The 19,777-nt window shown below is 37.8% G+C and overlaps 1 protein-coding gene across 1 annotated transcript in view; it reads left to right on the forward strand.

Moving 5' to 3' along the window:
• Positions 1-18,264, forward strand: part of SCP2 (sterol carrier protein 2) — a 47,394-nt gene extending 29,130 nt beyond the window's left edge. The window contains exons 12-16 of the mRNA XM_067535522.1: positions 3,585-3,738; positions 5,935-6,028; positions 10,697-10,826; positions 13,729-13,808; positions 17,422-18,264. Of these exons, the coding sequence (XP_067391623.1) occupies positions 3,585-3,738; positions 5,935-6,028; positions 10,697-10,826; positions 13,729-13,808; positions 17,422-17,517 (554 nt within the window). The 3' untranslated portion in view covers positions 17,518-18,264. The remainder of the gene's footprint in view (positions 1-3,584; positions 3,739-5,934; positions 6,029-10,696; positions 10,827-13,728; positions 13,809-17,421) is intronic.
• The last annotated feature ends 1,513 nt before the right edge of the window (positions 18,265-19,777 follow it).

The raw sequence follows: 19,777 nt of genomic DNA on the forward strand, positions 1-19,777 counted from the left end.
TCTAACCTGTGAGAAAACTTAAGGAAGTAAAAGAAAATTCTTGTAACTCACATATGAGAGCCACCGTTTGCTACTATTTCACTATCCTAATTTCCCATGCAGTTCATACAGGATATTTATATTCCTTGCTCTAAAGTTTTGAACTTTCATTATACCCACATCAGCTGGAGATGTCCTAATTCTTCTGTTTACTATTATACCTTTTAAAATGTAGATTCAATTTGTAAAATAACTTAGTGCTTAGTAAGGGGTCAGTAGTATTGGCTTGAATCAGACATAGTGTGATCAAATGCAAGTTTTCCCATTGTCTTTCCGCCCTGACTTGTGAATGCCTGTGATCCTAATCTTGAGCAGATACTTCCTATTTGTTTTTATTTGTACTAATGGGACCATATATTTGTCTTGTAAAATAACTGAGGCTTAGAGTTAGGGTTACCAGAACTTAAATCCTTACGGTCTGATTTAGATCCCTAACTTTGGTTTAACTCCAGTGTTGTTTCTAAATTCTTTGAGTCTTAATTGAACCCAGTGTAACACAGAACTGAATTTTGCCTTTAAATAATTTGCTGCATAATTTAACCCCCTATTGGGTGGAATTTGGGTAACTATCTCCCCATATTCTTGTTCCTTACAAGTCTAATTAGGGAGGTTTTAATTTTAACTGTTACATTTCAGTATTCTGATGTTTAGCTATAGTTAAAGCCATTCCTATCTGGGCTGGGGATTTCAAAATATTTATTTAGGGTTTGCATCAGATGTTCAGTTTTCAGTTAGATCGGCTGGCTATTCCCAGCAACATACCACTGGTTCTATGACCTACTACATTTATTTTCAGACAGTATGATTCTTGGATCTAAATTAATTTTATTTAAGTATTCTAATGATTACCCTATTTGGAAACAAGTAGAGCAGTTGTTAGTATGATTGGAGAAGAGGGAAACTTCTGAGGTAACTTACCTCAGTCTAAATATCTGTAGAGAATGAATTTTCAGCAATTGATTCTGTAAAAAGTGTGTAATTTGATCGTTCATGACTGAGAGGGTTGGTTAAAGGGAGTTAGAAAAACTGTGGGGGTGGGAAGCATTCCAAATAAATCAGAACATGAACACTTGTAGTAGGGTATCAATATTTAGAAGCACATGTTTACGTTGTATTTGATTTGTTGTAAATAAGTATTTTTCATTCTTTAATAATGTATGTAGAGTATTTGCTTATGTGTTCATGCTTGTCTTGATTCTCTTTCTGATTGAAAAAAATTAAAATCAGGGAAAACATATCTTGGTTACAAACTGCTCTTCTGTTCCCTTTAAATATTCCTAAAATGATCTGTTCCCTGGGATAGCTTAAATAAATCTGCCTCCTTCTCCTTCCCAACAATGTGACATTATTGGGGACACGGTTTGCAATGCCCAGGACTTGATGTGACTTCTCTCTCCCTCTTCTCCAGAAACTTGTGCCATTCAAACTATGGCTTGGTCTACACTACAGACTTTGTCAACCAAAGTCAGCATTTTGCGCCAAAACAATGGTGTACACACTGAAACTCCCAACCCCCGACCCAACTCCCCTGATTTTGCAACAAAATAAAACCACCTCAGGGAGAGGCATAGAGCTTTTTGGGCCAAACTTTTAGTGACAAAGCATCAATGTAGACACCATGGTTGGTTATGTCACAGTAAATAGCCTCCAGGAAGTGTCCCACAATGCCCAACCTGACTGCTCTGGCCTTCAGTTTGAACTCCACTGCCCTGCAACCATCTGCCCCATCTCCTTTAAATTCCCAGGAATTTTTGAAATTCCACTTCCTGCTTGGTTGGTGTGGAGAACTCGCATGGCAGCTCCATGCACCAAACCCTCTCTTGCTTGGAGCACACTAGAGCTTCTGGATCTGATTGATATTTGGGGAGAGGAGGCCGTGCAGTTCCAGCTCCACTCCAGCTAAAGGAACTACTATACTTGTGGTCAAATTTCTTGTTTAATGGCAGGGAAGGGCTATGAACGGGACACGCTGCGATGCCATGCAAAAATCAAGGAGCTGTGGCAGGGTTGCCAAAAGGCTAGGAAGTCAAACCATCGCTCTGGTGCAGAGCCAAAAACCTGCTGCTTCTTTAAGAAGCTGGAAGCCATCCTTGGTGACGACCCGACCTCCAATCCCAAGACACCTGTGGATACCTCCATGGGCTCAGGGGCAGTGATCACTGGACTCAGCCCCGACAAAGAAGTCTTGGATGAGGAGGTCAAGTTGGAGGACAATGCGGAGCAGGAAACCGAGTCATTTGCTGACATGGGGAGCCAGGACCTCTTCTTGATCCTGGAAGATTTGAGCCAGTCCCAGCCTCAAGCTCTGGCATGTAGGATGCAGGAGAGGAGGATGCTGCTAGCCTTCTGGTAGCTTCTTTCTCTATTCCCCTTCCCTTTAGGGAAGGCAGGGTTTAAGTGGACCTGGAGTGGCCCTTAATTGAGTCCAGGTGTCTCTAATTGACCTGCAGTAACCTCTGCTCTGCCTGCAGGGAAAAGGGCCTTCAGCAGTCTAGGGCTCACATACCACCCCTGGTATACCCTTTTGTAGCGACTGTGGGGCCTACTTCCGTTCCCTTGTGCACTCACGCATCCGGGCAGAGTTCCTCTGGGTGGCATCCGCCGGTTCCTTTGACAGCTTCTGGGAGCAGTGGGCGCTGTCCGGTACTCTCTGCTCAGTGTCCCCTTCTGGTTCCCTTCGTTTGACCCTTTGACCCTCACACCTCTTCTTGTTTTCTCATTTGTTGCCCCCTGCAATCGGTTGAGTCCTGGATCCAGTGGCTCCTCCCCCTAGGCTGGGGGAGGGGCTTTTAGCAGTGGGTGGGCACCCACCCTGGACTCAAATAGTATACCCTTTTGTAGCCGTCTGGTCTGGCTTTACCACACTTCCTTCTTCAGATGATTGTTTGAAGGTGAGGTGGCAGTGAATTTGGGTGAATTTTGATTTGGTGAATTTTGATTATTCTGTTCTACAATCAGTTGTAGATGGATATTCAGATATGATCTCTTGTCATAGTTAAAAATCTTTCTTCTAGTCCAAGGGTGAATGAGCAAAGTCCAAAATCTTGTTTGATATGATAGTGTACCTTAATCTGTTTTCAAATTAGATTTCAGCAAATGGAGTATGCAGTGTTGTTGTACCCGTGTCTGTCCCAGGAGAGTAGCGAGGCATGGGGTGAGCTAATATCTTTTATTGGACCAGCTTCTGTTGGTGAGAGATGCAAGCTTTTGCGGTTATGCAGAGCTCTTCTTCAAGATTGGGCTGAAGAAGAGCTCTGTGTAAACTCGAAAGATTGTGTCTTTCACCAACAGAAGCTGGTCCCATAAAAGATATCAACTTCACTCACCTTGTGTCTCTAGCAAATGCAATGACTTTTTAAAGTTTCTGTTTAAAAAAAACAAGACAAAACCCTTAAGATATGCTTGCTTCTTAGGATTTTGGTAACTAGGATTCTTTAAACTTTAATTTGCTGAAGTGGTAATATGATATAAACCTTATTGTATTTGTTGCTATTGCAGTAGCTGAAATGTTTTAAAATCTGCCTTCTCTGTGTTTGATTGTTTAGGTCTGGCTCAGTGTGCTGAACTCTGCTGGCAGCTAAGAGGTGAAGCTGGGAAGAGACAAGTTCCTGGTGCAAAGGTTGCTCTGCAACATAACATAGGCCTTGGTGGTGCTGTAGTTGTAACATTGTACAGAATGGGTTTTCCTGAAGCTGCAAGGTGAGCTTTCATCTATTTGTGTTTATATAAATCTGTATATAAAGATCATCAGAGAAGAGGTAGCATTATATTTTAGAAGACAGAGATTTTCTGTTTGAGTACAGCTTAAGTAGGATGAAATGTTTAAATGTGGTAGATCCAGTTTGATAGTGCTGAAAAGAAAATGTGCATATAATTGGCTGAATTTGCACATACAGTACAGTTTTTTCAGTACCCTATTAAATAGATTGTTTGGAATATGTTTGCTCCATTACTGCAGGAAAAAATGCAGTTCCTGTATGCAGAACTCTTCCTCAATATTTATGTGCAGCTACTTTTTCTGCAGTCTATTTAAACTTTCCCTGTGGTTTTGGCGTTGGTCAGGATAGCTGTTTTTTTCCTCCTTAATTGTGTTCTCATAAGTATTTGTCTCCATGTCCAAAATGCTAAATTAATTAAAGGGAAAAGGGATATGAAAAACTGGTACTGATACTTTGATATAATTCTTTTAAAACTCCAGACTTTTAAAAAATGCAATTAAATTGCCATAAAGCAGCATGAAAGCTTTAGCAATTCAAAATGCTCCAGTCTGCATGGGCGGGTCACTTTTACAGTTCCTAAGTAATGTGGTCAGTAGCCATAGATTTTTACCAGCTTTCTTTTTATTTGTTTAGACATACAAATAATTGTCATTTGGACAAGCAATACGGAATAAAACAGAGTAGCTTCATCTCTATTTTGTTCAAGAGCACTTATTTTTAGTACTGTAGTAGAAAATCTTAATTTCACAGAAAACATGTGAGTGGGATTTTGTTTTTAAACTAGCAAGCTCCTGATATTTTTCTTTTGAGTTCTTACTTAATGGAGTTTTGCCATTGTCTTGAAGGGGGTCAGGATTTCCATCCCTACTGGCAATAGAGATGCCTGTTTCAAAATCAATGCAGTGTAAGGTTTGTTACTACTTATTAAAGTTTGTTTACTGGGAAGGATTTAATAATCCCCATAATAGATTTTGACAGTGAGGTAGATCTTTGATGGCTTTGGTGATGACAGTTGTGGAATATTTGCATAGGAATTGGGGTTGGTGTTCATGCTTGTACAATATTTTTGCAATAATTGTTGTTTAAAAATGGTACTGAAGGTATAAAATAACCCGTGTTTAGGAACAAGCATTTGTATACATGTTCTTTCAACAGAGAGATAATTGGGATTATAGACATATGAGGGAGTTTCCATACAAAGAGAGATCAAAGGATATAGAATTTCTTAATTCAGATGAGAAGAGTAAGAAAAGATATGCTACAGGTATATAAATTAATTAAAGATATATGGAAGTCTAGTTGGGTTTTAATATTTTTCTGGTCCTATAGTAAAATGGGGTGGTAAAAATTAAAAGGGAACAAAGAAAATGTATTTTTAAAAAATTAATCAGGTAATTATTCTGAGGAACTCTGTCACAGGATTATAGAGGCCAAGAATTTAGTAATATTAAAAATAGTATATCTATATGAATAAAAGTATTGATAGTAGATGTCAGGGTCATCAAGTTTTCACTGGTGAACTGACTATCAGGTGGGGTCACAGAGAAATTCCCTCATTGTATAATACACATATTTAAATGCATTGTAGAAGTTTTATACCTTTCTGTGGCTCATCCAGTTTTGGCCAGGGATGTAGAATGCTATACTGTTGTAAAGGTGTAATTGGTCTGATCCTGTAAAACAATTCCAAACTGTTTTTATTTTTATAACTTTATATATAGTTTTAAATTACTAATATGAACAGTGATTGTGCCAAAATATGCCAGTCCATAAAAATAAAAAGATTTTGGTAGGAGACTTGCTAGAGTATATTGTCCCTTGTTTTCACTTTTAGCCTTGTCTAGAAAAATTGACAGGTTGGTTTATACATATGTAGTGTTATTGTGGCAGAGTTTACTTGCATTATAGCTCAAGTCCCATCTCCATCCCCACCCACTTAACTTGAGTGTGATGGCGCTTTTAATTCTAGTCGACTAGCCTGTCAGGGTATAGGCTACAGCTTGAGTTTCCATAACTTGTCAGGTGCTAACATAATCACTCTGTGCAGCTCGTGTGTTACTTTGTAGTATGGCTGTTCTCATTTGAGCGATGCTAACTTGAGTGTAGATAACTTGAGTTTACTTTGCGATGACAGACAGCCTAAGTAATGTATATGAGTGGTTTCCTTTCATTTCAGCACCCAACGCATCCAGGCTATTCCCACCAGTGCAGCTGTTGAAGGATTTAAGGCCCATCTTGTCTTTAAAGAGATTGAAAAGAAACTTGAAGAGGTAAATCATTTTATTTCTTTTTTAAAAGTCTGTTTAATGGGAGACTTCACTTTTTATTTGTTGCACTTTGGCTTCAGAGATGAGGTTGATAATCTAGCTTTAATTCACACCTCAAATCCTTCACTGCATGTATCCTTGTGTAGTACTGTGCTCTGAATATATGTGAATTCTGTGTCCTTGGATCACTTAGCCACCAAGCAATAAGTTAATGATGAATTGTAGGGTTTACTGTGAATGCCAAGGCTACTGTTAGATCCTTATTTTATTAGAGTTAACCTGAATTTTCTTTGGGTTTACTCAAACAAGGACTTGAGAAGTCTACTTGCCCAGAGTGAAAGTCATTCCAGGCAAGTCGCATCAACTTTTGCAGAATCTATGCGTGTTTTAAAATGAAAGATCTGACATCTTCTTAAGTCTACTAAGAGGATCACTGTGTGTAATAGAGGGAGATAATTGGTTGTCACTGTTGGGAATAGGGTGTCCATGTCCATGTGTGAGTGATTTGCCAGTCAGTGGGTAACTGACAGATATTGCAATCCTGTGCAGTATTTTTGGGGACCATTGTACTAAATTTATGAATGGATTATGTATGATTCTGTTCTACTGTCTGTGGGCGGGTTATCACAACTCCTCCCGGAACTAAAAACACTGGGAGGTAATAACCCAGAATATGTAAACAACTCAAAAGCACCACCTCTTGGGCTGTTTGCATATACTCCTTCAAACTGGGTTTTCCAGAGACTCTTTTGGTATAAAAAGCTGAACTGAAATAGGTCCTACGTACTGATCCAGCAAATGGGCAGGACCCTCTGTCCAAGGGGGCACCAACCCTTGTGGAAAGGTTGGAAAGACTTGGCTTATTAGAGCCCCATAAGACTGATGGGTGACCTCTGGTAAGGTTTTAGCGTGTGTGTGTAGGAACTTTTTATTGTTTTTGACATGCTTTTATTTTAAGACCAAAAAAAATGTTCTCTGCTGAGAAAGCTGCATGGTCACTGGTAAAAACACTGTCATTGTCTTCAGAAAGAAAGCATAGCCCAGGTGCTGGCCTTTAGACGGAGTGCCTTGCTGGGGATATTAGTGTATAACCCGGGGCTTGGCAGCCTTAAAACCCCCTGCAGAAGGGAGTGGGACAAGGGTCCCTGCCCAGAGACAGATGACGTCTAGAGAGCTGAGACCTCACTGAGCAGCATTCCTGGAGTGGACCACGGAGTGGGAATGCAGGTGCAGTTGCCCTGAAACTGACAATAATCACACCAGTAAATGGCTCTGTGTGCAGGGTGGAAGCCACACAAATACTAATTTGGGTTGAGTGAGTGTGGGGAGCTCCTGCCACTTCTACAGAGGATTTTGGGGATATGAGAGGCTGCTGTTACTATGCCTGCAAAATTTCAACCCATTCTCCCTCCACATCTGACAGGTTGCTGGGAGAAAAGATACTCATTACAGGCTTGATCCTGCAAGGTGATGAGTACACTGGCCTAATCTATCAGAGCACTTGAGCACGTGCTTAACTTTAAGCACATAAGTAGTCCAATTCTCTTCATTATCGATTATTCATTGTATCATTGAAACTGATGTGATTGTTGTGAATTTGCTAGGCTAGGCTTCTGGTACACAGAAGGTGAAGTGAGTTACAAAAACACTTAGAGTAACCAAAGACTATCAAACTGATCTTTGTTCTTAAAACAACTTGCTCCCTCTTGCTGGCAGGTGCTAGTAACTCGCTAGTTCTTCTAATTGGCCTTTCCAGTACTCGAGGTTTGCAACCATGGTAGCCCATTCTGTACCATCGTCTGCTAATCTCTTTGTGGATGAATAGTCCTTTTGATCCACACAAGATTGAAAGTTTTTATTGAGAAAATATTTCAGAAAAAATAACAAACAGGTAACCCATAGATTTTTAAAGGGGCAAAGTTATATAACATCCAGGGACTATGTGCAGGTTATCGGGAGGTGAGGGGAGTGGCTGGAAGTCCGGGGAGAATAACGACGGATAATCTGCGGGGTCCCGGATGGGGGGGTGATGGTGTAGGCGTTAAAGGGTACAAGGGAGTATATGGGAATGGGGGAGCGTCACTGAGTATGTTTATGGGTTACTTTTTGGGGGTTTTAACAAATGGAGTAAATAAGTCCATACAAAGTGGGGTGTCCCCCATTAAGTCCGATGCGTCAGCAGCCGCTACATCCATCCAAGATCATCTTTTTCTGCCTCGTGTTCTTCTGTCATCAGTTTTCTCCTCCAGTACCTGTAAACTTGCATCGCAAGCTGAACTTCTTAAAATGTTCCCTGAAATCAAAACTTTGTTATAAAATCTCTAACTTTTACTGAGTTCCAATAATCTCCACTACTTTTTAGCTGGTTATGTGCTTTATCTATGATATTTTCTGAATTCTTCTATCACACCATAATTAGAAGGATTGTAGTTTCATTATTATCTGTTGATTGAATGTCCATGGTTTACAGTTGTAATTTAACACAGACCAAATATAAGTTTTTTATGAGTTGGAATTTAGTCTTCAGATTCTTGTCCCTTCTCATCAGATGTTTATTCTTTCAGAATGTATTTTGTTGTAGCTGTTCTAGTGTTGACTTCAGTATCCAATCTTCTATCTTCTATAATGATACTTCCTAAATAGCAATACGTTCCAGAGGGGTAGCCATGTTAGTCTGTATACAGCAAAAACAACGAGAGTCCTGTAACACTTTAAAGATTAACAAATTTAATTTCTGCAGGCATAAGCTTTCGTGGCATCTGACGAAGTGGATTGCAGCCCACGAAAGCTTATGCCTGCAGAAATTAAATTTGTTAGTCTTTAAAGTGCTGCAGGACTCTCGTTGTAAACAGCAGTAATTTCTCACTTGCTGTACAGCTGTGCCATTCACTGGAATCTTGCATGTTTTCCCAGGATCATTGATACACCTATAATTTTTGTCTTGTCCACATTCAACTCTAGGTCACATTCTTTGCTATATTCATATATAATCTCCACTAACTTCATTAGACCTTCTTCTGAATCAGTCAATAGCACTGTCATCTTCATAGCAAATATTATTCACCCATTTTCCATTAATCTTAAAGCCTTCTATTTCTTCTATTAATTTAATCAAATACTTGCCATAAATGTTGTGTAATGTCACCGACTTTATTCCATGTTGTCTCACACCTCTCTTGACCTTTATTAGATTTTCCATTTTAATCTCCCAATGTAATTGCCTTCTGATTCCAGTTATAATTGCTTTATTACTTGGAGTTTGTTGGTCCCTACCGATCTTAATATATTGAGAAATTTGTAGTGGTTCTCTCAAAGTTTTTTTGGAAGTCAGTGAAACACAAGTATACTGTTTTCCCATTTCTATTGATCTTTCTAAGATGAGGTTCAAGTTCATAATGCTGTTTATAGTGCCCTTTTCATGTTTGATTTCATATTGTTGTTTACTTACTTCCTTATCAATTTTCCCTTGTATTTAGTCTTGAACAACTCACAAAAGGATCCTAGAGGCATAGGACACTAGGCTGATTGTTATTTAGTCTTTATAATCCATAGTGTTCTTTTTTGGGATTTGGATACACAATCAGATTGTAAAATCAGTCATATTCTTCATTATCTCTGCCAAGGCTTTTAACCCTTCATCCCCTATGTTTTTTAACAATTCAGCTGGTGTTTCATCACATCCTAATGCTTTTCCATTCAGAAATATTTTCACTGCTGTCATGATTTCTTCATCCATTATTGGTGGGCTTCCCTGAGTGATCTCTAGTTGAGGTTTTTCAGGCCTGTCTTCAGCATACATAGTTCCTTGATATATTTTCACCATTTCTTATTCTTGTCATTTAGAGTCTGGCAGATATTGTCTATTTTTGTCCTTAAGGGGTCATATTGATCATTTTTTCTTTAATTAAAGGCTTATATCTTTTTGATACAGCTCACTTTGTTCTCTTTATCCAATTGTTCAATTTCTTTGTATTTCTCATTCAAACTTTACTAATTTGCTGCATTTATGTGTTATTTTATTTAGTCTTTGGTATTCCTCTTTTTCTGTTGATCTTTGTGTATTGTGCTCACCAATTACTGTTAACAATTGTAAGCTTTTATTTAGTGTTTGTTGTTTGCTATCTTGATATAATGAAAGGAAAAGATCACATGGCCTTTCTCCAATCTCAAAGCAAAAAATATAATAGGATAAGTCTGTAATTTTCAGGTATTAATATTTACCTGTTTTATAATATTATCTTTGATCTTTGGTTTCAAACTTACATTTGTTAATGGCAGAGGCCTTGAAAGCAGTTATTTGGGATCTTGGAATTATTTATTCTGTCTGTTTTTAGTAGACTTTTATCAGTATGTTGGAAAAAATGGGAAATGATTGCATTAATTAAAGATATAATGTATTACCATTTGGTCTCAAAATTAACAAATATTCAACTTCCAAAGACTATATATTTATGTACAATATCTATAATGCATAGAATCAGGTTTGTGTGTGTTAAATTAAGCTTAGCAGATGAGTTGAATAGGTCTTTAATGACAGAAAAGTTGAAAGATTCATCTATTGCTACAGATCTATAAACATCTGTTAAAACAAATTATTTTAATTGTGCCAAAGACAATGGAATGAAGGGATTGACTTGTCCATCAAATTTAACTTGTGCATAATCATTACAGGAAGGAGAAGATTTTGTCAAGAAAATTGGTGGTATCTTTGCCTTCAAAGTAAAAGATGGTCCTGGTGGTAAAGAAGCAACTTGGATAGTAGATGTGAAAAATGGTAAAGGCTCTGTAGATATTAATTCAGGTCAGTGCTGTTCTCTCTCCATTGTGCCTTTTGGTATAACCTATACTATCAGAATGCAGCCCTCCAGTCCTTGAAGATTAGGTACAAAATATGAACTTATTTAGTTAAACAAGAACTGCATTATTTTTTAAATCCCCACTTCATCATTGACAGAGGAAGTTAAGTTTTAATACTCATTGTATATGGCCAAGATTAAATGGTTTTCTTATTATTATTATTATTCTCCTTCTTCTTCAGTCCTCATGTTTCATATGACACTTTTTTTTAAGGCTTTCCAGATAGATAGGCAGTATTTGAGGAGATTATAACAGAGTCATATGATTCTTGGAAGGACCAATGCCAGAGTAAAAAAAAAAAAAAAACAAAAACCGATAGCTATTACACCAATGGGTGTCCTAGAAATGCCTGAATGGACAGATTGTTCTTGAAACTTGGGGTGTGGCCATAATTGCAGCTGCAAATGGGAGCATGTGTGGCTCATGTCCAAAATTGCTGCACCCACTGATTACTCTTGTTTTCACTTAGAACTGGCATTGGTTGCTGATGATATTGACAGCCAGTGTCACCAATCAAAGACTCTACCCCTTCCTCCCCACACCCAACCCCTCAAAAAAAAAAGACCATACAAGTTAAATGGGATAAAACTGGCTTATTTGGATACTGGGCTAGCAGTCAGCTAACAATCAGGTTAATTTCAAGTCCCATTTAAAATCACCAGGGTTGAGGGAAGGAAAATCAATATTGTCTGGATGGGTAAGGGTACAAAATTTAGTGGGGGTAATTATATATACTGTAAGGTATTACAAAAAGAGTGGTAAGTATTTGATATTCTCCTTTACACTGCTGTGGAATAAAAAATGTGTTTGTTGAAAGTACTTTAGAGAATTGGATCGTTTATGACTTTTGTAATTTTGTCTTTAGACATAGATCTGCAACTGAGTTTGCAGAAATTAAGTAAGGTATTGTTAGTTTAAGAAGAAGATGTTTTCAGTCATTATTCATTCTGTTATGAATGGATTTATTAAATAAAAGTGCTATATAATGATACTGGTCTATCTTTTCTTATAATTAAAATCCATTCAAGAAAGTCTGTGAAAACTTATTGTGGTTACAGATACAGATGAAATAGATACAATTTTCAGCTGGTTTATGGTTAAGGAGATCTTGAAATCTCCTGGGGTTGCACTAATTCAGCAGCTGTGGCTGCGAGCTTTTTGTTGAGAAATGTACAAAAGGAAAACAGAACTTGCATGCCTCCCCTTGAGAAGCTCTGGGCAGGAAATGCATCAGCTTGGAGTTTGTGTAGTGATACATACCTCCAGGAACTGTCTCAGGAGAAAATAAACATCTAATCCAAGTTCAAGTTTTTATTTCTATTTAGAAATTAAGTTCACAATAAAAATCAAAAGAGTGAAACATACGAATCCAACTCCTGGAGTTAACTTTTAACTAATCGCATAAGGATCTGTTTTCCAGTGAATGGGGAATTAAATATAACTTTCCCAAACCTAATATGAAATAATACTACTTAGTTTTCAGCACCTTTCACAAATATTAAAATTCTCTATGTAATCCCAGGTGCAGAACAGGAAATGGCATTTCCCTCCCCTGCAAATGTGCATCAAGCTGGTTCGGGAGGGACTATCTAGAGTAGATAAGTCATGCCTATTTAAAGTGATGTTCTGTGCTGCATTTCTAAGGGTACATCTACACTGTAATAAAAGACCTGTGACACTGCCTTGGCTGGCTAGGGTCAGCTGACTCAGGTTTGGGTTGTGGGGCTATAAAATTGCAGTGTTGATGCTTGGGCTGGAGCCTGGGCTCTGGGACCCTCCACCCTTGCAGAGTCTCAAAGCCCAGCTCTAGCCAGAGTCCAAACATCTATACTGCAACTTTATAGCCCCTGTGAGCCCGAGTCAGCTGACCTGCGCCCGCCGCTGGTCTTTGATTAAAAAAAGATGTAAACACAAAACTCTCAAAGCAGGCGAAGGGAAGGCTTTAAGACGTGCTTGGTCCCTCCAGATCCGAGGCTGCCTGGAGGCTGTGGTGGCTCCCAGGATCTCTGCAGCACTGTATGTTGGATGCCACATCTGATGTTTCTCTCCCACACTTGGCACACCCCCTACAGTAGGGCTTCTGAAGAGGTCCTCAGAAGACCGTTTTATAGTTGTTTTTCTGTAGTGCCAGCAATAGGTAAATCCTCCCCTAACCTGCCAGGACTTTGAGGTAATTTATGTCTGATCCTTTCCCCAGCATAAAGGGGCTGGAGTGTGGTTGAGGATTTCTCCCTCAATCTTGGTTGAGATTAGCAATTGTGGATTATTGTGGTGGACTCTAATCCTTTTGGAATTGGACTATGATCACAATCTCTCTTTACAGGCCCCGGTCATCAGATATTAACAGCTTCCAGTTACCAATGACCTGGGTCTGATCTGAACCAGCAGTCTAGAGAAAGATTTTAAATCTCATTGCAATCCCCCAAACCATCTAATCCCAGTGCCCTTTATTATTAATTGATTTACTTTTGTAGCAAATGCTTTAATATTTAAATCTACGTACTGCCTGACTGTATAGGCTATATTGTAAATCCTTGCCTGGGACTTTTGCTGATCCTTATGTAACATGGTTTCTTAATCAGTTACTTCTGACACTTACCCTACAAATATTGGTTAGTGGTTATGTCATTACCTGCTGATGAGGCTTGCTCATATACATCCTTTCCTTCTACCTTCTGCAGAGCTCTGTTAATAAGCAGCATGTGACGCTATAGACCATGACTTTTTTTAATGCATTCCACTAGCCTATATTCTCAGGAGCTTTAATGTGACTCATGCCTAAAAGTGCTCCATCTCTCTTGACTTGAAGCTAAGCAGTCAAACTCTGTCTATGTTATATGTTACAGATAAGAAAGCTGACTGTACAATTACAATGGCTGATCCTGACTTGTTGGCTTTAATGACTGGCAAAATGAATCCACAGACAGTAAGTAAAATGAAGATGAAATGAAAAGATGAATCTCTAAATTTTTTTTAAAAATTTTACACAGACAATTTAACTGAGGCAACTCACTTTATGGTTTCCAGATCTTTTGGCTAAGTGATGAAATACTTCTTTTTGAAAGCATATTTTTGGACACTTGTTAGATCTAAAGGATAGCAAATATAGGTTTTTATGCTAATGTACTTCCAATATACTTGGCAGAATGTTTAGGTGGCAATCAGTTAGTCAATGAATAAATTTTCTGTTTGGAATTGCTTCATATTCAGCCTTATTTATAACAAGGCTACATGCTGAATAAATGAATAGCAGAAAGTATGCTAGTCACAGAACACCGAAGTACTCAACCATCTAAAGCAAGGCAGTTGTTGTGCCACAATTCTGAGATTCTGTAGGTACTTGCGTCATATATTTAAAAAATGTTATTCTCTCATTCTTGAAACTCTGCTTATTAAAATCCAGCTGTTTTTTAACTGTGCACTACTGGGACATTTAGAAAATTATGGACGTCCCACAGTTCCATAGTTGAGGTTGAATTGAGCATTTTTGCACTTATAGCAGAGATTCAACTAGTTTGTTTTGAAGAATACAGTATATCCTCACCAAAATCACAGCACTCACTTTTTTAATATAGACTAGAATTTTGTGAGAATTTACAAGCAAATATATTAATTAGTTTACAAGGAAACTTTATTACTTTAAAATGAGTCTTTTGAGTATTTAGCACCTAATGTTGGACATTATCTTTGTCCTGAATAATCTTAATAATGGAATAACACAGACGTTTTACATTTTTCTTATACTTAAAAACTCACTGAAATCTTGTGTGCAGGCTATATTTGAAGACAATTTTAGGATTAATGGTAATTATTTCCCTATTCTTCATAAGTGGAATTTTCTCCTTTAGCATGGCTGTGGAGGCGGGGGGGAATTAATGTTCATCTACCTAGAATTTCACATAGAACTGGTCTCTCAAAATGGCTGTCATCTCCCGTTATTTTCAATGGCATTGAAGTCATTGGCTTCTTTCAGCTGGTCATTTTGATAAGGGACTATTTCTCATAATGTTCCTCTCTGCCTTCTGATAATATAGGGGGCTATACTTATTAGAAACAAGTGGTGGCAGTGGCCAGTTTGACTGAGGGGGGCAGCAACGCTCTGTCTCATTGAGAAAACAATGGGAGAAGATGGCCATTGAGAAAGAGGGCAATTCATCAGTTTCTCTGATGATTTTTATGATCCAGCCTCTGTGACAGATAAACTTTCATTAATGAAATAAAGGCAAAAAAGACTATTAATCCTAAAAATTGGTTTTGAAAAGCTACATATTGTACTGGATGTACTTATCAAGTAGACCAGGAGAGGAAATTTGAGGTCTGAAGGTTTCAGGAGAGAGGGAGGGGGAAATTAGTATGTGTATGCAGCGCATAATGGAGTGCAGAAAGGAGGGAGAAACGGGTTGTGTACAGAGAGATATAGGCAGCCATAAGCAGCAGGAGAATTTGGGCAAGAAGAGAGAGAGAAGGAAACAGAAGTACACACTGTAGCTGTTTTGTGCCGCTCTGGTGATGGAAAGCATCTGTAAAAAAAACAAACCAAAAAACCAAAAACCCAGTTGTTGGCCAGTATGCTCTGTCCAATTTGCTCTGCTTCAGATAGTTATCAGAACATACTGGTGAATCTGGCCTAAACGTTTACATTATTTTTAATTTTAAGTTGATACTTTGTATTTTCAAATCATTAGAAATATCTCAGGGTAACATTATTTTTGGGTTTCTTGCTTGCGGTTCATATATAATACTTTTTGTCTGGTACTTTGTACTTATTATTATTAAAATTACTCAAGGAAATTCCTAGACTAAAATTGTGATAAAATAGAGTTAAGGTTGAATTTACCCATCAATAGCTTAGGATAAAATACATTATAGGGATTTTGTAAGTATTCCAGAAAACAAATGTTGCAAACCTAGGAATTCAGAGTTAACCTTACACTTAAATATCCATATACATGAAGGTATGGTAATCCAAACAACCTTAATTGTCCAGTAGTAACACAATATGGGGATGAGAAAAAAAATCCGTATCTTTAAAAATCATTTAAATCTGATCTGGCACCACATACCATAAAGAGCCTTTATCAGAATCATATAGTTACTACATGGTGTCACTACAGGGCAGTTAATGTTGTTTGGGAACAGTAGCACCAATATTGCTCAATCTGGGAAGTCTTTCTGATCTCCAGTGTCCAGTCTATGAATCACTTATGAGGAGGTTTCATGGCCTACAGAAAGGAAGCAATTTGAAAGGAAAGAAAGAAAGGAGTTAGCCATCCCATTTAATTTTGAAATGTCTGGCTTTCTTCATCATTGGTCCCCTCCAACAAATATCATGGTAGCTTGATGAAAGTAGTTTATGAAAATTAACTTCTGGCTTTCAATTGTACACTGGCTTTGCAAAGCTGAGAATATAACCAAAAAACCTTTTTTTGCCAAGCCTGAAAAGTTATTTAGATAGAATATTGAAGTCTTAATTGTTGCAAATGTTTCCAAATACTGTATACTTTTGCTTTCCAATATTACTATGTAATTTATGTCTGAAATAACCATCAACTCTGTTTTGTGGTCTGTAATTGAAATTTCAGGGATTCTGACATGTTTTTGTGTGGTCCAAGTTCTTCTTTATGTAGTGAAAGAGACTTCTGACATTTAATATACTTCATTGCTTAGGGCTGGTTCACACTTACCGCGCGATTCGGCGGCAGTTGACGGGAGTTACGCAAAGTACGCAGAGTAGTTTGCGTAACTCACATCGACTGCTCTGCTTCTCTTCTGCGCACTGTTTACATTGCACTGAGCCTGTTCCCATCGACTCAGCGCTACGCTACTTGCGGGGGTGGACTTACTCAGTCGACTTCCTGATCGATTGAGCGGGTCTCACTGACCGCTCAGTCAATCCAGAAAGATCGATCTGGCGTCGGCGAATTTGCCGCTGTCAGTATAAACGTAGCCTTTGATACTGCAATTGCTTAGCACTATATATAAACCTAAGGAAGAGGCTCACTCAGTCCTCTGGTCCTGAAAAGATTTACATATGTGCTTAATTTTATGTATGTGAGTCATCTCATTGACTTCATTGGGACTGCTCATATGCATAAATGTCTGCAGGATTGGAACCTAATTCTCAAAGGCCCATATTCAGATATTCTGTTCTCACTTCTTCACAGAGAGTTAGAATTGGCTGTTTCCATTATAATCCCATTTTGATTCAGTATTTAAAAGGTAAAAATGTAAAGCAGTCTATAATGCAACATTTTGGCATGGGAAATTGTTGTATGCATATGATCTTTTTTTCTTTCCTTGATTCTTTAACTGAGTCCACATGTAAGTGCTGCAGAGGTGATGTGTTTGGTCTGTAAAGAAATTACAGCCCGTGCCACAAAATCTTTATATTCTGAATTGCCCTACTATTTAAAAGCCTCGGAATATTAAGTATTAACCTTGGATGAAGTGGTGCAATAGGGACAAGACATCATCACCTGAAAGGATTAGAAGCATCAAAACCAAAGGACAATATAACATGCTTCATTTCATCTTTGCAGGCTTTCTTTCAAGGTAAACTGAAGATTTCTGGGAACATGGGCATGGCTATGAAGCTTCAGAACCTACAGCTTCAGCCAGGCAAAGCTAAACTTTGAATTCATTTGACTACACTTCACAAACAAGACTTGATATATACATTTGTTAAAAGCTAGAGTGGAACTAGACTTTGAAAATAACAGTGGTACAGGTTTTTCTAAATGTGGGTAATTAAATCCATCTTTCCTAAGCTTAATAGTGTTAATAGAGATTTCAGTACTGTCTTGCTGAACTCCACAAATCTGTCTATTGCAAAGTAAATATAGTAATTGTGACTTTAGGCTAAACTGAGGCACTCATAGTGGTTACAAACAGCATAATGCAAGGTATTATGTAAACAAAATGTGGTGTTAACCAGTTTGAAATGATTTTTAAAAGTCTTGAATTTTTTTAATGAGAAAAGTCACTTTGCTATCATTGAACTTTAATCTAACAAATTGCTTCTTACATTAAAATGATTTTATGGGAGGGATCTCTACAGCTACAGAACTCTTTGGGGGAAAAAAGCTATATAAGTAAATAAAAACATTCAAAATTAGTGGTCAGATCAAAACTTCCTTTGAGATTCACAGCATTAAATGTAATGCCTCATCATCTTGAAATAAGATTTAGGGGAAAATCAGCTAACATATTAAAATCTGCTTTATTTAAATACTTAATTATTAAACTTTCCTAGGGTTGATAATTATCTTTAAGTTCTTACCTAATACTGTAAAAAAAATTCTTATTCCTTTGGTTTCTGTTCTGGAGAAATAATGTATTCTGGTAAAATGTTTAATAGAAAATTAAATATGCTTTTTCTGTTCTGTGTGGCTTTTTTGTCAGATTTTATTTATAAAAATTATTTTATGGTGCATACTGTAAGAATTAGTGCGGCTATTTTTCTATGGACTCTATCAAGTAGGTGACAGAGTTGTCTGTTATCTACTGTAGGGTTCATTGTAGTTCTGAAAACCCAGTGTCTAGGTTCACATAATGTTCTGATTTATATATTTGTTAGCTAAACTAAACAAGCAAAAAGCATAATATATATATAAAATCAAAATAAAATTGATTAACATAAAATCTTCAAATTAATCTAAGTATCAGATAGATTAAACCATATCAAATAAACCTATACATCTTAATAAGCTTTCCCTAATAATTTGGAAGACAGTCTTAGCTATTAGTCCCAAAATAACAGGACATTGTCAATCTCAATCCCAACTGATATATTTGTCATAGCAACAAGGAGGGTCAGATCACTCCCAGGTTGAAGCTAATGTTGAGACTACCTCTCTGATGCCCACTGAGGCAACCCCTACCCAAATTAGAGATGATTAGGCAACAGCGCTCCCCCGTCCCCCCATCTCCTTTAAAACAGAGATACATGAAATATTCCAATACAATTCAAGATGACACAGCTTATTACACTTAAAATTCAAACTAAAAAATTAGATGAAAATAAGTTTCAGGATTTAAGCACATGACCCCTAACCCCTTAAACATATGTAATCCTTTAGACAGCAGTGATAACCTGTTTTAGGTGTTTGTGGAAACTATTCTGTCGGCATGTTCTCAAATTCTGTGGATTCTATCCACATGCTTCTACCAGCTCTCTGTTGGAGTAAAAAACAAAACAAAATAAAAAAGAAGCAAGGCATGTTAAGGTAGAGGTATTCCTCTACTAGTAAAAAATGGGAAAAGAATACAAAACTAAAAATGCTGATACCTAGAAAGGGTGGTTTTCATTCAGCTTCATGAGGCTGGTTTGTGGTTGACAAGATTAGCCAGTGGGTTTGTTAGCTCAGCTATTAAATGTCGAGAGACTTGTTGACTGGCTAGTTACTTGCTTGTAGATGCTGTATCTCAGACATTGCACATTGCTGCTCTCCTTCCCCTTGACCATTCGAGAAGGTAAAACACAGGCCTTTTTGTCAGGCATGGTGGCCGCCTATGGCAAGAGGCCAGCAGCCATAGCCAGAAGCAATGGTTTCTTCTTTGCCTTCAGTTTTTGAAGATTGCCCTGGCTGGCTACTCCGGGAATTTTTTGGCAAATCCAAATGAGTGACTGCCCGTCAGAAATCACTGCCATTATCCAATGAGGGGATGGTGGTGTTTGAATAGATCACCTTTATGCAAACAATTAACTGCCCAATTCTACTAATTTCAAGCTCAGAAAATTCAGACATTGAAAATATATCCAAATAATCCTCAGGTTCAGAGGTATTTTGACCCATTTGTCAGTCATGGGTCAATCCGCAGATGATATCTCAACTGCCCTAAACAATCCTTACTCAAAAATAATTCAAATTAGCAAAAACTGGAACTGCACTCATA

This window comes from Emydura macquarii, unplaced genomic scaffold (assembly GCF_026122565.2).
Source record: "Emydura macquarii macquarii isolate MOO-44397 ecotype Brisbane River unplaced genomic scaffold, CSIRO-AGI_Emac_v2 contig_3506, whole genome shotgun sequence".
In the NCBI taxonomy this organism is placed as follows: Eukaryota; Metazoa; Chordata; order Testudines; family Chelidae; genus Emydura; species Emydura macquarii.